The 18,069-nt window shown below is 41.7% G+C and overlaps 1 protein-coding gene across 2 annotated transcripts in view; it reads right to left on the bottom strand.

The window, feature by feature from the left end:
- Positions 1 to 4,611: 4,611 nt before the first annotated feature.
- The window catches only part of kcnj6 (potassium inwardly rectifying channel subfamily J member 6), an 82,291-nt gene continuing 68,833 nt past the window's right edge, over positions 4,612 to 18,069 (bottom strand). The window contains exon 3 of one of the 2 annotated variants that reach the window (XM_020464605.2): positions 4,612 to 7,983. In XM_020464605.2, the coding sequence (XP_020320194.1) occupies positions 7,625 to 7,983 (359 nt within the window). In that variant the 3' untranslated portion in view covers positions 4,612 to 7,624. The remainder of the gene's footprint in view (positions 7,984 to 18,069) is intronic. The other variant, XM_020464604.2, reaches the window with a different exon arrangement.

The following is an 18,069-nucleotide window of genomic DNA, read 5'->3' as shown; positions in this document are numbered from 1 at the left end:
AGCACTGAATATTATGTTGCTATTATCTCTCTGTCCTAATACATAGTCTTCCTTGCTATGGACTTGAACTGGAGAATATTTTCATAATGTCCTCCCACAAAATGACCTGCCCTTTCCAGTAGCCTACTGTCCCTTTACTGACAGCTGGAGCTGCAGTCGTTTCACCCCCTTCCATGGCTATTATCTACAATTGCATTTCGAGCTTGTGTTTTTAACTTCCAATGATACATCAAGATAGATAGCTAATAGGAAGTTACATTACATTGGATTCACTTAGCTATACAATGGCCTACTGTAGGTAGCAGTAAAGGGCTTGGGTTACATAAACTCAGCAAAGAAAGAAATGTTCTCACTGTCAACTGCGTTTATTTTCAGCAGACTTAACGTGTAAATATTTGTATGAACATAAGATTCAACAACTGAGACATAAACTGAACAAGTTCCACAGACATGTGATCGGTGATAACTGAGGATGGATCAACAACATTGCAGTTACTCCACAATACTAACCTAAATGACAGAGTGAAAAGAAGGAAGCCTGTACAGAATAAAAATAATTGTTTGTAACAAGGCACTAAATAATACTGTAAAGAATATGGCAAAGCAATTAACTTTTTGTCCTGAATACAAGGTGTTATGTTTGGGGCAAATTAAACACAACACATTACTGAGTAGCACTCTCCATATGTTTAAGCATGGTGGTGGCTGCATCATCTTATGGGTGTTGTTGTAATTGTTAAGGACTTGGGAGTTTTTCAGGATAGAAAATAAACAGAATGGAGCTAAGCACAGGCAAAATCCTAGAGGAAAAACCTGGTTAAGTCTGCTTTCCACCAGACACTGGGAGAGGAATTCACCTTTCAGTGGGACAATAACCTAAAACACAATTTTATACCTTATCCTAAACATGATGGGATGTTAATGAACTCAGGAACCATAACACTGTGGAAGAAACTGCTTTCAATATACAGTACTTTGTATCCCTCATTTATTTTGGCAGTTACCTGTATCACCAGTGAAATGGAAATGCTCTTGAAGAATTATATTTCCTTGTTTGTTTTTTGTTTAGTGCATATTAACTATATTTATGTTCCTCATATGTCAAATGGCTTGTCAACCCCTAACAACACCTAACACACAGCCCCATGACAAGTACGCTGATTCATACCACTTACGCTTTCTCTTGTTTTGGGGGCAAATCAAACACACAAACACATTTCTTTCAAACATACTGTATAAATGTATTTAAAAAATGTGTCACTATAGTCGTTTGGGTTACTATACAATGATTGTGCTTTCATATAAAGCATGCTTTCCATCCATCCATTGCCCGTGTGCTATCACACTGACATGTTAGGGAAAGGCAGAGATGGTCTATAGAAAAGGACAGGTTTTTATCACTGTCTTTTACTTTTGTTTCTTAAGCTGCAATGAATACAAATCCACGGAGAAACCAAAATGAAAACGTTTTTGTAGCAGCACATTTTGATTGTTTGATGCATTACCCTCCTACTCATCTATATGAGTAGGAGGGTAATGCTGAGTAATATAATGGACATCTGATAAAATCCCCCGTTCTGAAGGTCCTGAAATTCAGCCATAAAGTAGGCTACATTCACTTTCACCTCAGATTGTGACTGAAATGTGTGTGGGCTTGTGCGCATCTGGGTGCAGCTGTGAGCTTGTGTGATAGCAGATAGCATTTTGGTTTCAGCATTGGGAAATGGAAAACTTCCCCAGGTAGGCTGTCCACCCCACCCCCGCCTCCCACCTCTGCTTGCAACAGAAACAATGAACTGCCATCCGACTTGACTGTTGTCAGGGGCAAAGTGCGTTGCTTTATTGCTTTGCTTAACTGTCAAGCCCGTTCCCGGCCCATGTTTTTATGAAAAATCAAGTCTGATCTATATTAAATCAAAATGGTGCAGAGGCGTTTTGACACACGTTGATGTGATGCTGAAGATACTGAGTTGGTGGATGTTGAAAGGGTCCCCGCTATGAGGGAGAAACATATCTAGTCAATTTGAAACGGGCATTTCAGAGGCACAGTCTTGGAGTCTGGCTTTTAGATCAGAGAGACACAAGGAATGTATCATTATCTTGAAAATCATTCACTTAGCAGGGGAACAGACACGCACATACGCAAATACACACATAGTCACGCTTAACTTCTTTGTGATCGGTGTTCTTTCCCTGGGACGTTTGAGCTAACGTAGGCTAATGCGATTAGCATGAGATTGTAAGTAACAAGAGCATTTCCCAGGACATAGACATATTTGATATTGGCAGAAAGATTAACAAGAAATTAAGCTAACTGCCCTGTCCAATTTACAGTGACTATTACAGTGAAATAATACCATGCTATTGTTTGAGGAGAGTGCGCAATTTTGAACAAAGTTATTAATAAACAAATTAGGAACATTTGGGCAGTCTTGATTTTTTTTCTCTCCAGAAATGCAATGGTTCATTGGATCAGTCTAAAAACTTTGATCATACACTGCTACCATCTAGTGACCAAAATCTAAATTGCATCTGGGCTGGAATAATACATTATGGCTTTCTCTTGCATTTCAAGGATGATGCTACAAAAACAAAAGAACGGTTGTTTTTTCTTTACATTATCTTTTACCAGATCTATTGTGTCATATTCTCCTACATTCATTTCACATTTCCACAAACTTCAAAGTGTTTCCTTTCAAATGGTACCAAGAATATGCATATCCTTGCTTCAGGGCCTGAGCTACAGGCAGTTCGATTTGGGTATGTCAGTTTTGGCTGAAATTGAAGAAAAGGGGCGGGCGGATCTTTACATTTACGGCACCTCTATTCTTGTTACACACAACACAATGCAGAGAAGACCAGTTCAACATAGATAAAAGGCTTAACAATACATGTAGTGGGGTCTCAATCAAAGCTGTAATATGTACTGTAGTGCTGATTGGTCCCACTAGCTCATTAGTTGAGCATTTGCATAATAAAGCAATTCAATGCAAGTACTATGAAGTTAAGCATTAATGCTGCTAAACTATCTTAAGTCCATACCCAGCCTTAATTACAATATACTATGTACTTTTTCAAGCTGTATAGAGTGCTAATGAGAAGTCTTGTTAAATGAATATCGACTCGACTTTGTGCTGTTGCAGTTTCTTTTGGTGGCATTTCTCAACTCTGCTTTGGATAATTTTGTGAGAGACAAAACAGATTCATTTTCTACTGTCATCATTTTATATACTTCAAATCAATTGCATGGCATGAGAGTTGAGAAGCTCGAGTAACAAGCAGTCCTGGAAGAACAGGACTTTAGCTTAGCTGTGCTGTTTGGTACATCACTGAAGCAGAGCTTGCAAGCACAGTCCCCTCTTGGGGTTTGGGTGCTGGTTGGTTGTAATTTACGTAAATAATGGGTTGGTGTACTTTGCATTGGGCAACCCTCAGTGTTTGAGAATCACACCCCATTCCAAAATAGTGGGTCTTCCCGAACTCTAGCTCTACCATTTATTGGTCCTGTACTGTACCACATGGTTTAAAAGGTGCCCGCCCTTTAGATTGAATAGGATTGTTCCTTTCAATTAATAATTCTCACAATATTGACCACAATATGAATATATTTCTCAATTTCATTAAATCCACACAAAAGGTAGAATATGATTTTTATCAATAAAAGACAGTATTGTTGAAGTTGATTTATGAACCAGTATGTTGGAATGTAATCATGTTAAAGTTACAACTTAATACAACCATGATTGGTATTAAAATGACAAATTCATAAATACAGTCAAATAAAGGAGTCAATATAATAAACATGTCTGTTTAGTTCAGCCTTTGTTCGGAGATGGACAGAAGTCAAATGAACTGCATGTTGATGCCTGCATGTCGATCACTTTACATTAAGCTGCTTAAATACCACATAGCTGAAATATCAACCCTTTTTATAAAATCAAAGTATTTACCAGTAACTACACCTGTAACAAATATGGATTACAATTAAAAACAATTGAAATAGCTATAGACTAACTGCATAATATAAGGGCAACTTAATGTAAAGTGTTTCCAAATGTTCTTCATTGACACAAGTGTGCTATCAGTGACAAGCAGAGCTAAAACGTTCCGCAGTAAAGACATTTCACACTGTTGTAAAGTGATAACATTGTTAGGTCATATTACACTGCTCGTTTTCAAATCACATTTTGCCAGAAACACAAATAAATTGCTTTTAGAAAAGTAGTTCTGCAGCAGAAATAAAGTGGGCAAAATATGTGAAAAGAAGAAAAATAACAGCCTCGATCTGCACTTTGTTAAAGTTGTCGGAGTAGGCCTGAATGCTGTTCCCCAACTTCCCCTCACATGGTTTCTTTACATAGTCCCTGTGTGCTTTCATCTGTCCGCTATGGGCCAATCACGACAGTGGGATTCACCTCAGAGACACACTGAAAGATTTGAAGCCTTTCCTTCATATTAGAAAAGTGAGCATGTTCGTCAGCGACGATAGGAGCTTTATTGAAAGCATTGTCCATCTGCCTGTGTCCATAGAGACTAGAGGTCGACCGATAAATCGGAATGGCCGATTAATTAGGGCCGATTTCAAGTTTTCATAACAATCGGAAATCAGTATTTTTTTTTTTTTTTTTTACACCTTTATTTAATCTTTATTTAACTCGGCAAGTCAGTTAAGAACACATTCTTATTTTCAATGATGGCCTAGGAACTGTGGGTTAACTGCCTCGTTTGGGGGCAGAACGACAGATTTTCACCTTGTCAGCTCGGGGGATCCAATCTTGTGACCTTACAGTTAACTAGTCCAACGCAATAACGATCTGCCTCTCTCTCGTTGCACTCCACAAGGAGACTGCCTGTTACGCGAATGCAGTAAGCCAAGGTAAGTTGCTAGCTAGCATTAAACTTATCTTATAAAAAACAATCAATCATAATCACTAGTTAACTACACATGGTTGATGATATTACTAGATATTATCTAGCATGTCCTGTGTTGCATATAATCTGACTGAGCGGTGGTAGGCAGAAGCAGGCATGTAAACATGAATTCAAACAGCACTTTTGTGCGTTTTGCCAGCAGCTCTTCCTTGTGCGTCAAGCATTGCGCTGTTTATGACTTCAAACCTATCAACTCCCGAGATGAGGCTGGTGTAACCCAAGTGAAATGGCTAGCTAGTTAGCGCACGCTAATAGCGTTTCAAACTTCACTCGCTCTGAGCCTTGGGGTGGTTGTTTCCCTTGCTCTGCATGGGTAACGCTGCTTCGATGTGGTGGCTGTTGTTGTTGTGTTGCTGGTTCGAGCCCAGGGAGGAGCGAGGAGAGGGACAGAAGCTACACTGTTACACTGGCTATACTAAAGTGCCTATAAGAACATCCAATAGTCAAAGGTTAATGAAATACAAATAGTATAGAGGGAAATAGTCCTATAATAACTACAACCTAAAACTTCTTACCTGGGAATATTGAAGACTCATGTTAAAAGGAACCACCAGCTTTCATATGTTCTCATGTTCTGAGCAAGGAACTGAAACGTGTAGCTTTCTTACATAGCACATATTGCACTTTTCGTTCTTCTCCAACACTTTGTTTTTGCATTATTTAAACCAAATTGAGCATGTTTCATTATCTACTTGAGGCTAAATGGATTTTATTGATGTATTATATTAAGTTAAAATAAGTGTTAATTCAGTATTGTTGTAATTGTCATTATTACAAATACATTTTTTTTTTTAAATCGGCAGATTAATCAGCTTTTTTGGTCCTCCAATAATCGGTATCGGCGTTGAAAAATCATAATCGGTCGACCTCTAATAGAGACAGCCCCTTTCCCCTCCAAGACCTATGTTTACATTGCCTCAGTTATACTTTCAGTGAGACCCTACACAGTACCATCATTATATCATGAACCCCTACAGTGCCAGTAACTAGAGGGCCTGCATGGAACTTTCCACTGGGTGGCTATCCACGACACTCACTCCGGCCTGTGGTCTGTAGCATAACAAGACCACCGCATCCCCATGGCAACCTCCATATCTTCAGCTGACATACAGTTGCCTACATTCATGTCTGGCCTGGCTGGTTACAGACACCATTAAAATAATACTGGGTTTCAGATAATAGGCATCTCGGTAAGGGAATATTACGCTTTAACAATGTACATTGACAGGCTCTGATGGTCAGTCTTTCATAACGGAGCTTTGATTCGTGGCCAGACAACTACTGAACAAAGGAGCATGTACTTCCTTCCTGTCATTTTCCTCCTCCTTACTGTGAGGTACAGTACTGCCATATAAGACTGAGATTCCACCACACCCTCCAGCGATGATTCACATGAAAGCCCTGTATTCCCAATATTCTCGGTAAGGGAATATTACGCTTTAACAATGTACATTGACAGGCTCTGATGGTCAGTCTTTCATAACGGAGCTTTGATTCGTGGCCAGACAACTACTGAACAAAGGAGCATGTACTTCCTTCCTGTCATTTTCCTCCTCCTTACTGTGAGGTACAGTACTGCCATATAAGACTGAGATTCCACCACACCCTCCAGCGATGATTCACATGAAAGCCCTGTATTCCCAACATGTTATTTACTATGTCATTTTCTTATGAAGAAATTCCTAAATCATAATTGAAAGTAGCATTTGGGCATATGTTGATTTTAATGTTTAGTTATATGACCAAAACAGAAATAGGGCCAAAACAAATGGAGAGAAAACAGTCACACAGACATCAACTCGGTTCCGAAGTGCAACTTAGTTCAACTCCCTTCAGTTCATTCTCCCTTCCAGCTTCCATTCCCAACTTAAAGGGTATTGCATCAAGCCTATCCTATGAGCACAAAAAGGTCTTCAAGGAGGGGAGACTTGGACTGATGATACTCAAGGGTCATGGGAGACAGTTCCCACTACCTCTTGGTGGTATGTTTAGTGGACATGCACAGTCAGGGTCTAACACATCTCTGCCAAGTGGGCAAGGATGTGAGGATGCCATTGGTCTAATAGTCTATAGGGCTTGCATACAGAATTGTTAAGAGTTATTTTGTCTTGCCTATTACAATCAACATTATTCTCTTATGTACACAATATAGAATAAATTAACTACAGTTTTTGTACATGCTTATATATTTCTGAAAACCCCTAATGTAAAGAAAGCTTCGTACATAAGGCATAGAATATGTACAGACCTGGTCTAAATGAATCAGTATCAAACATCTTCCTATCAAATATTCACACTTCAGCAACAAAACAAATAGTACATACAAAAAATACAAATGCAAATGCCCTAGAATATATACTTTTATATAGGTTTTAATATTCGAATAAAAAATTTATAATAATAATAGGAATTTGTATTTTGAAGAAGAACTAAAAAGTTTTCAAAACATGCAATTGCCCGCAGAGATTTCCAGTCCAGCCATTGTCATTTACCAGCTATCTTTGGAGGGTAAATGACCTGATGAGGGCCTAAGCTGTCCTTGTTGCAGGGCTCCTCGGGCTAGACTGTCCCCTTTTCTGCCCTGGCCCTGACCTCTAACCTGGGACCAGCTCACCTGGTCAGCCAGTCATGAGAAGAGATGCCACAGTACGGTTCACACAGCCCCTCTGGCCCTAGGTTCTCTCGCTCCCCTTTACACTTTGGACTCGCTCTCTATGTTAGCAATGTCACCATTCCTCTCTGTCTGTTCCTCCAGCCCCTCCTCCTGGGTTACCAGGGTAGTAGTACTCTTCTTCTCGCGGCCTTCAGGTTCCAGCACCCCCTGCTGGCTGAGCTTGCTGGCCACAGACCAGGTAAGGGGCAGGCGGGCGCGGCAATTCATCTCGGTCAGCTCTCTGGCACTGCAGCTGGGTGTGTTGGTCTCATGGATGTCGTGGAAGCTGTTGTAGTCCACCTCGTAGAAGCCATCCTCCAGTGTGAGCACGGGCATGAAGCGGTAGCCCCACTTGATCTCGCTAGTCACGTACGAGCTCCTGGCCTGGCACGTCATCCCTGTGGGACAGAGAGAAGAGGGCACTTAGCCTCCTCTAGAGATGGACAAAAACACTGTCTAGTTGTGGATATGACTCATTTAATGTCAGCGTCATTACAAGATAATGACACACACAGGTATACAGGAACTTTATGAGCAACAATGTTGTATCATGTTATCATGTCAATAAACATTTTTAAGTGTTAGCAATCAGTGATCTCTGGCTAGTGTCATACGTGCTGGGATTAAGTAAGTTATTAATTGATGATACAGTTGGACACTCAAAACTGAGCACTCATTAATATATCCAGCCCTATCCAGTCCACACAACACTCAGGAAGGGTTGATGTATTGCACATACTGTACAGAGACGATTAATAACTCTTAACTATGAACATAGACACTAACCAGACTCTGGTTTGAGCTTTGATGCAGCAGTACACTAAATGTACCCCAGAGACATACAGTAAGCGTTTATATCCTCATCATTCACGTGCAAGGCTGCACTCTAAGTCTAAGTTCTGTGGACAGTGGTACGGCTGGCTTGTTAAAGCTTACGTTGCTCATGTATAGTCAGAAGACATACAAGTGGAATACAAGCGCAGCAGCTGTCCAAGTACTTATTATTTACTTAGTGCATGTGGTGGGTAAAACATGACTTTCCTTGATAAGCCAGCTCATTTGAAATTCCCCAACATGATCTGAATTACAATAACATGATTTAGGTCTTACTGTTGACTACTGAGCATTGTATGTCATCTTTCACAATCACAAAACCAAACCAAAGCACTTTGACCAGATTTTATTGTCACTCATTAGAATGAATGGTGCTGCTAGGCTCTGTGTGTAGGCTAAGTGAAGCCATCATTTATTATATTTCTCAAGGAAAACAGGCTACTACTTCAATTAATAATTTATTGGGTCAAATATAATGATATGTTAAAAATTACTCTAGAAAGTCTCTGAATTCCTTGCCTCATTAGAGAAAATTCAAGTTGGCCATTTAAAATATTTTCCCCATTTTACAGGAAACCATAAGGAGGGGGATCTTCTGAAACATTTGCTGAAAAAATGTAAACAGTAATACTTACACAAGAGGAAGAGCCTATAATCATGAATAGATTAGCCCTCTCATAATTTAGTGATGAGTGGCCTCGTTTGACCTACCTTTTTTTCCCTAACCGGCAGGTTTCATAAGACATCTCCATAAGAAACCGTTAAACAGGCACTGAATGACAAGCAATATCCCCATTTAGATAGTTGTCATGGCTAACCAGCCCCATTAACACGTTTAATGCTGCAGGGCATCGGAATGGCACAATTATTGAGATTATAGCATCAAAAGTGGAGGGAGGTCAATGGGGGATTCATAATGAACATGCAATTCAAGAATAATTGGTGCTCTGGAGCGCAGCCATCAACAGGATATTGAGTAAAGCGAAGAGACGGTTTAAAGGACTATATCAAGAGTGTGTTTGTATCTGTATCATGGTGGTGGAGGGAGGGCTGGTACATCTCGTACTGCAGCTCCATTTGGAAGATGATCCTGAAAATGTGCAGCACCAACGAGCAGCTGGTGCGCTGCAGAAACAATATGGCGTACTGTACCATAAGGGTTCCAGCAACTATGTCTAAGCATGGAATGTGGAATCAAATCTGCTGCTTTGAGGTGTAACACACACCGGTCTCTCAAACTACAACACAGACAAAAATAGTGTTTATAGAAATTGTAGAGAGGAAGTTCTATAATTATCCTGCTTGGAAACCATTACAAACTCTTGTTCCTGTCATGCACCCTAAATTTCAAAAGTGTCCAGAGCCTTTATTCAAATTCAATTCGACAAAGTGCAACATGTGCATTTCTCTCGCTACAACAGTTTAATAATGTATTCAATGAAGACATGCAAGGGGTGGATTCAAATACATATAAACTGGTTGAGAATGCCCAGCCGCCCAAGATGGAGACAAATTGAGTGGAGTACAGCAATTGTTGTAGGTGTAACTCAGACCCAACAATTACTCAGCTTCAGGAAGCACCCTCCTGATCCTGACACTGTACCAATCACTGGCCCAGTGTCTTTACACAACCTGAACTAAACCAGGCAGGGGAGTGGGCTACCGAGGATGTGAAGCCTTGAATGGGGGCCTGAGACTGAGACATCATTAAAGGGGGCTCACAGTGCAGACAATAGGTACCTCAGTGGCTGATTACTCTCTCACAGCTGAGACCCCTGAGCAAGACACAGGAGAAAAACACTGACGTGCTCAAACGCAGGAATTTCAACGAACAGCAACAGCCCAAAGGTGAATGGAGAGAAAGGCAGGCAGACACCCACACACAGTCCTAGCTGAGCACATTTATGTAACCCACGCCCCAGCGCCAGGGCCGATTTCACTGTGTGTGTGTGTGTGTGTGTGTGTGCGTGCGTGCGTGCGTGCGTGCGTGTGTGTGTGTGTGCATGCATGTTTGTGTGTGCGTCTGTGTGTCTGTGCTTGTGGGCACATGTGCGTGTGTAACGGAGATAGGAACAGCTAGCTTAAAATGTTGCCAATGTTGCTATTGAATTGGAGATCTGTGAGGCTGAGAATTCTTTAGCTAGCTGTTTCAGGCTGCATCTGTTATCAATCAGGAGCAGACCACAGTCACTTTAAATTCCCCAATAAATTACAGTAAGTCAGTGCAAGGTGGCAGTGAGAGGGAGAAGGGTCTGTCTGTTAAGTCAGGGAGGACATTTATAACTAGAAAGCCACCCAACTTACTACTGATGTTTAGTATGGATAGGCCTGGCAATGGGGTTATCTTCAAACCCTATCCTGAATGAACACTAACTCCCACTTGGACTGTGGCAATGACAATTAATAAGGACATTGGTGATGCAGAGGGAGAGATTAGAAAGAGAAATCCCCCTTCTAAAGTCCTGACTCACATCTGAGGAGCAAACTCTTCTTCCTCATTCTAACACTCAAGTTCATTGCATCGCATGTGTGTGTGTGTGTGTGTGTGTGCGTGCGTGTGTGCGTGAGTGTGTCTGTCTGCACGTGAGTAAGACAAACCTGGAACATAAATGTCTGGGGGACACGTAGTCTATGATCACACAGTCTCCTCATCCTGCTGTGGCTACATGTGTGTATGTGTTTGTGTTGCATACTGTACATTCACAGCCCTCATAACACAGAACAGGTCAGCCGTGAAAATGGCCACAAGCTGGTCCAGCTCCTCATCATGCCCTCCACAACCTTGCGACCCCTCCCCTGTCACCCAAAACATTCTCCTTCACGCCACTGCTGCTCCGGTCTGTACATGCCCTGGGCTGAATGACAAGGCACCGCTCCCACTATCCATCTGCAATGACATCAGTTGAGCATGCAATACAGGCCACTGCCACTACCACAATAACACACTGGAGAAATGATTCAACATTGAGTCTGGCCTCACAATGTTCACATCACCTGTTTTTACAAAGTATAGAAGTCTAGTAGAACCTTCAAATTAGGGGGAATGGAGTAAATTGATGGTTTCAAATGTTATCTGTGGTTGCATCTGTCTATTTAGGTAAATCTGACTTGAATGTAGACAATATCAGCTACTTTCAACTTTCCCAAAACAATGACTGTTCTCTGCCTGACCACAGTTATTAGTTTAACATGTAGAGATGAGAAAGACTGGCGCCCTATCCACTCAAACCACCAAGGTGTTGGGGCAAAGGGGGACACACAGTAAACTGGTTGCATATTGGGTCTGTGATACCAGAGAGTAGTAATGGCAGTCAGTCAACACCTAAAACCCCTTCCGTCCCCCTCCCTCTCTCCTTTTCTGACAATGTTGGGGTTTGATTATATGCACTGTAAGTTGGCATCTCCATCTGTCCATCTCCGGCTCCTCATATACTTTACTCACAATGGTGCTAATCAGAGACTACAAACGGGACAATTACACATGCAGCCTGGCCCCTCGCAAACAGTCATTATCCAATGAAACAAAAGTGTGCCCCCCTCTGCCCTCTTCCCCCGACACCTAGGTGATTTAGCGTTGAAAAACAGAAGCATATGCAGAAATGTACCTCATTCCTACTGTAAATATGGTAGAGGATCTTTGAACTTATGGGCTATTTTGCTTCCACTGGTCCTGGGGCCCTTGTTAGAGTCAACGGCATCATGAACTTTACCAAGTACCAGGACATTTGAGCCAAAAACCCGGTTGCCTCTGGCAGGAAGCTGACACTTGGCCGCAAGGGAATATTCAAGCAAGACAATAACCTCAAGCACTAATCAAAATCCACAAATAAATTGTTAATTGATCGCAAAATCAACATTTTGCAATGGCCATCTCAGTCTCCAAACTTGAACCCCATTGAAAACTTGTGGTTTGAATTGAAGAGGGCAGATAAAAGATATCAAGGATCTGGAAAGATTATGTATGGAGGAACAGTCTATGATCCCGCCCAACGTATTCTTCAATATCATCAAATATTGTAGAAAAAGGCTCAGTGTCGTTAAAGGGAGGGTCCTAGAGTATTGAAAACAGGGGTGCCAATAATTTTGAACACTATCTTTTTAATTACTCGTTAAATAAAATATATTTCTCTGAACAGTTGCTCGTATAAAATAATATAATTTCCCCTTTTTTGCATACAATGTAGCTCAGTGTTAGTATTATTTACTTTATACAGTCTTTTCTGCTCATCTATTATCAAGGGTGCCAATAATTACGGACCTGACTGTATAATTTGAGACAGAATTTGAGACAAACATGTGACCACATGGCAACACCATATCAAAGTATTGGTCATATTAAAAACAATCAAAATAGAACATGTGCTCCTACGTGCAATAAATCTCCCTCTGTAAGAACAGAGTTCTCGCCTAAAGTAAAGCAACTACCCACAAGCAGAATTGTTGGAACATAATAGCTATAATAATCAGATAGCTATTGGCTGGTGTGGCCTGCTGTTTAGATAATAGAGCTTACATAACCACAGTGGGCTTTCCTGCTTGCTCACTTCGTATGCTCACAGAGAGTCAAGCTTTACACTCTCTGTCTCTGTCTGTCTTACACACACGCACACACACAAACACACACATGCACACAGTAACCGCAGTTGCCACGGCAACCTTACAAACCATCACTGTCGCTTAGAGAGGGAGATAGAAGCAGAAGGAGGGAGGAGGGTGGACTTTTCTTCATGTTCCAACAACAAGATGGGGAATTATCCTTGTCTGCAGCTCTTTTTCCATGTCTAACTGAAATATTCACTGTTCTTTGATACAGATACGGTAGAAGTGATGAAGAGCACTGCTCTAAAGTATTACCTCTGTTGGTAATGGTACCCGAGGTATAGTGCATCTGGGATAGTTACCACTGGTATTGATTTAAGTGAAGTGGAAAGGGCCAAATGCAGCAAACCAGAAGCCTGCTTCTCTATTGCATCTCTACACTCTTTATTTCAACCTCATCACTCCCTCCACTGACCGAAGAGTAATGTGACTGTTTGACCGAATGGCTGCTGAGACACTGAAGACACATAATCTCATTCTAACTTTCTTTAACATATGTACTATGGGTACAACAAAATCAAACCAGAAACATCAACCAACCTATCAGAATAATCCGTCTGATATTGCTATAACGCAGTGCTTTGTGGTGGTACATGTGCTTTCCATGTTTGCTGTGAAGGAGAGTAACGAAATAATAATGTTCACGGCTACTTCAATATGCCATAAAAGCTATCAGGCCGCTACTCTGAGGACCAATAGCCAATTGATTTGGTTGCTTCCATTGTATTTTTCACTGCTTTAATCTAGCATTATGTTATGAATGAATATAGATCATGCAGCCAATGTTGCTTACTGTGGTAATAGTAAGTAATAGATTTATGTTCATTCAACCCAGTCAAAATTTGCTTAACTGCCACTTCATCAAACAGTGTAATCACTGGCTCCTGTCAGTGATTACCATCTGACTTCCTTCCACTGCCTGTGCTGCAGCTACGTATATCTTTTCACTGAAATGCACAAAGCTTAAAAAATCGAACTGGTTCAATTCTGACACCAAATCTCATTTTGTTTGATCTATTTATCTTTGTCTTTACCCTAGTGGTATGCCAGAGATGTGGTATGCTAGGTACCAAAAAGAAGAGAACAAAATCAGCTGGGATGTGTTAGGGCCTGCTGACTGCCCCTCCAGAGTCAGCCAGCCAGCAAAGCCTTCCTCTCTTGGACATTTTAAACCGTTAAGAAACAATGAACAGCAGTATATTGGGATCTAAATGATAACACCAGATCCAATCAGTCAACTCCTCAACACTGTGGGTCCTCAAGTAAGAGGGTAAATGTATTTATTAACAGCTGATAAAGACCATTGGGAGATTTGAATGATCAAGCAATTTCCACTGCTTCCAACAATCCCCCCTCTCATCATCTCCTTTTTTTTCTCCTTTCATCTCCGAAACCTTTTGTTGTAAATGCCCACAGGCATGAGAGAGGCGGAAAATATTTTTTTTATTCAAAGAGAGAAGATAATTCACATTTTACAACCCACACAATTACATTAATATTTTATTGGCCTTTTATCATTGTAGGCTCGACCCTAACTTATGTGCTCTCTGTCACCTCTGAGTCTGCATGGCAAATGGCCCAGAAAAACAAGGGGAAAAAACTCAAGGGCCTGTCAGCCCTTCAAGAGGCCAAAATGCCTCTCTCTCTCTCTTACAGCATCAAGCGGACTGACTATTGAAATGTGTGTTAGGGATTCTATTGTATCCATGTTTGGAATTTATCTGAGACTTGTCCCCTGAGGAGAACTCTGATGCTATCTATATGGACGTATGATCTCTGTGATAACTTGTATTCGTTCAGAGTGAATCTCAACACTGCATGCACATTTTTTGCACATTTTTTTTTACATTCCTGTTACTGAGTATTTCTCCTTTGCCAAGATAATCCATTCACCTGACAGGTGTGGCATATCAAGAAACTGATTTAAAAAAAACATGATTATCACACAGGTGTACCTTGTGCTGGGAACAATAAAAGGCCACTCTAAAATGTGCAGTTTTGTCACACAACGCAATGGCACAGATGTCTTAAGTTCTGAGGGAGCGTGCAATTGGAATGCTGACTGCAAGAATGTCCACCAGAGCTGTTTCCAGACAATTGAATGTTAATTTCTCTACCATAAGCTGCTTCCAACATTGTTTAAGAGAATTTGGCAGTATGTCCAGCCAGCCTCACAAATGCAGACCATGTGTAACCACAGCAGCTCAGGACCTCCACATCTGATTTCTTCACCTGCAGGATCGTCTGAGACCAGCCACCCGGACAGCTGATGAAACGCTGGGTTTGCACAACTGAAGAATATCTGCTTAAACTGTCAGAAACATTGTTTTAGAGAATTTGGCCTCACAACCGCAGACCACGTGCATAAACCATCTCAGGGAATCTGCGTGCTCGTCGTCCTCACCAGGGTCTTGACCTGACTGCAGTTCTGCGTCGTAACTGACTTCAGTGGGAAAATGCTCACCTTTGATGGCCACTGACATGCCAGAGAAGTGTGCTCTTCACGGATGAATCCGGACATATGGCACACTGTGTGTGTGGCGTCTTGTGGGTGAGCGGGGGGTTGCTGATGTCAACCCTGTGAACAGAGTGCCCCATGGTGGCGGTGGGGTTATGGTGTGGGTAGGCATAAGCTACGGACAACAAACACAATTGGATTTTATGGATGGCAATTTGAATACACAGAGATACCATGATGATATCCTGAGGCCCATTGTTGTGCCATTCATCCACCGCCATGTTTCTACATGATAATGCATGGCCCCATGTTGCAAGGATCTGTACAAAATTCTTGGAAGCTGAAAATGTCCCAGTTCTTCCATGGCCTGCATACTCACCAAACAGGTCACCCATTGAGCATGTTTGGGATGCTCTGGATCGACGTGTACGACAGTGTGTTCCAGTTACCGCCAATATCCAGCTTCGCACAGCCATTGAAGAGGAGTGGGACAACATTCCACAGGCTACAACCAACAGCCTGATGAACTCTATGGAATCTCGAAGGAGATGTGTCGCTCTGCATGAGGCAAATGGTGGTCACACGAGATACTGACTGATTTTCTGATCCATGCCAATACCTTTTTTAAAATGTATCTGTGACCAACAGATGCATATCTGTATTCCCAGTCATGTGAAATCTGTAGATTAGGGCCTAATTTATTTATTTCAATTGACTGATTTCCTTAAATGAACTGTATCTCAGTAAAATCTTTGAAATTGTTGCATGTTACATTTATATTTTAGCTTCGTTTATTTTCCTTTGACAGACAATTCTCAGAACTTCCTTGATAGCCAATTCCTGTAACTCAACTATAGTCTCTACGAATCCTCTTAATGGAGTCAGATATTCAGTTTTAATTGACTTTGATCATATTAATGGCATAGTCCTATCAAGGGAATTATGTTAGTTATACAGTGCCGTCGGAAAGTATTCAGACCGCTTGAACTTTTCCAAATTTTGTTAGGTTACAGCCCTATTAAAAAACGGATTAAATATTTTTTTCCCCTTATCAATCTACACACAATACCCCATAATGACAAAGCAAAAACAGGTTTTTAGACATTTTTGCCAATTTATTAAAAATAAAAAGAGAAATATCACATTTACGTAAGTATTCAGATCCTTTACTCAGGACTTTGTTGAAACACCTTTGGGAGCAATTATAGACTCAAGTATTCTTGAGTATGACACTACAAACTTGGCACACCTGTATTTGGGAAGTTTTTCCCATTATTCTCTGCAGATCCTCTCCTAAAGGTTTTGGGACACTGTAAAGTCCATGGAGAACAAGAGCACCTCCTCCCAGCTGCCCACTGCATTGAGGCTAGGTAACACGGTCACCACTGATAAATCCATGATAATCGAAAATTTCAATAAGCATGTCTCAAGGGCTGGCCAAGCCTTCCTCCTGGCTACTCCAACCCCGGCCAACAGCTCCGCACCCCCCGCAGCTACTCGCCCAAGCCTCCTCAGCTTCTCCTTCACCCATATCCAGACAGCAGATGTTCTGAAAGAGCTGCAAAACCTGGACCCATACAAATCAGCTGGGCTAGACAATCTGGACCCTCTCTTTCTAAAACTATCCGCCACCATTGTTGCAACCCATATTACCAGCCTGTTCAACCTCTCTTTCGTATCGTCCGAGATCCCTAAAGATTGGAAAGCTGCCGCGGTCATCCCCCTCTTCAAAGGGGGTGACACGTTAGACCCAAACTGTTACAGAACTATATCCATCCTGACCTGCCTATCTAAAGTCTTCAAAAGCCAAGTTAATAAACAGATCACTGACCATTTCGAATCCCACCGTACCTTCTCCACTGTGCAATCCGGCTTCCGAGCCGGTCACGGGTGCACCTCAGCCACGCTCAAGGTACTAAACGATATCATAACCGCCATCAATAAAAGACAATACTGTGCAGCCGTCTTCATCGACCTAGCCAAGGCTTTCGACTCTGTCAATCACCGTATTCTTATCGGCAGATTCAATAGCCTTGGTTTTTCTGATGATTGCCTCGCCCGGTTTACCAACTACTTCGTAGACAGAGTTCAGTGTGTCAAATCGGAGGGCATGTTGTCTGGACCTCTGGCCGTCTCTTTGGGGGTACCACAAGGTTCAATTCTCGGGCCGACTCTTTTCTCTGTATACATCAATGATGTCGCTCTTGCTGCGGGCGATTCCCTGATCCACCTCTATGCAGACGACACCATTCTGTATACTTCTGGCCCTTCCTTGGAAACTGTGCTCACTAACCTCCAAACGAGCTTCAATACCATACAACACTCCTTCCGTGGCCTCCAACTGCTCTTAAACGCTAGTTAAACCAAATGCATGCTTTTCAACCGTTCGCTGCCAAAACCCGCCCGCCCGACTAGCATCACCACACTGGACGGTTCCGACCTAGAATTTGTGGACTACTATAAATACCTAGGTGTCTAGCTAGACTGTAAACTCTCCTTCCAGACTAATATTAAACATCTCAAATCCAAAATCAAATCTAGAATTGGCTTTCTATTTCGCAACAAAGCCTCCTTCACTCACGCCGCCAAACTT

This window comes from Oncorhynchus kisutch, linkage group LG28, assembly GCF_002021735.2.
Source record: "Oncorhynchus kisutch isolate 150728-3 linkage group LG28, Okis_V2, whole genome shotgun sequence".
Taxonomy (NCBI): Eukaryota; Metazoa; Chordata; class Actinopteri; order Salmoniformes; family Salmonidae; genus Oncorhynchus; species Oncorhynchus kisutch.
Note: the sequence above shows the minus strand (reverse complement) of the source record. Positions and strands in the feature narration are given on the sequence as shown.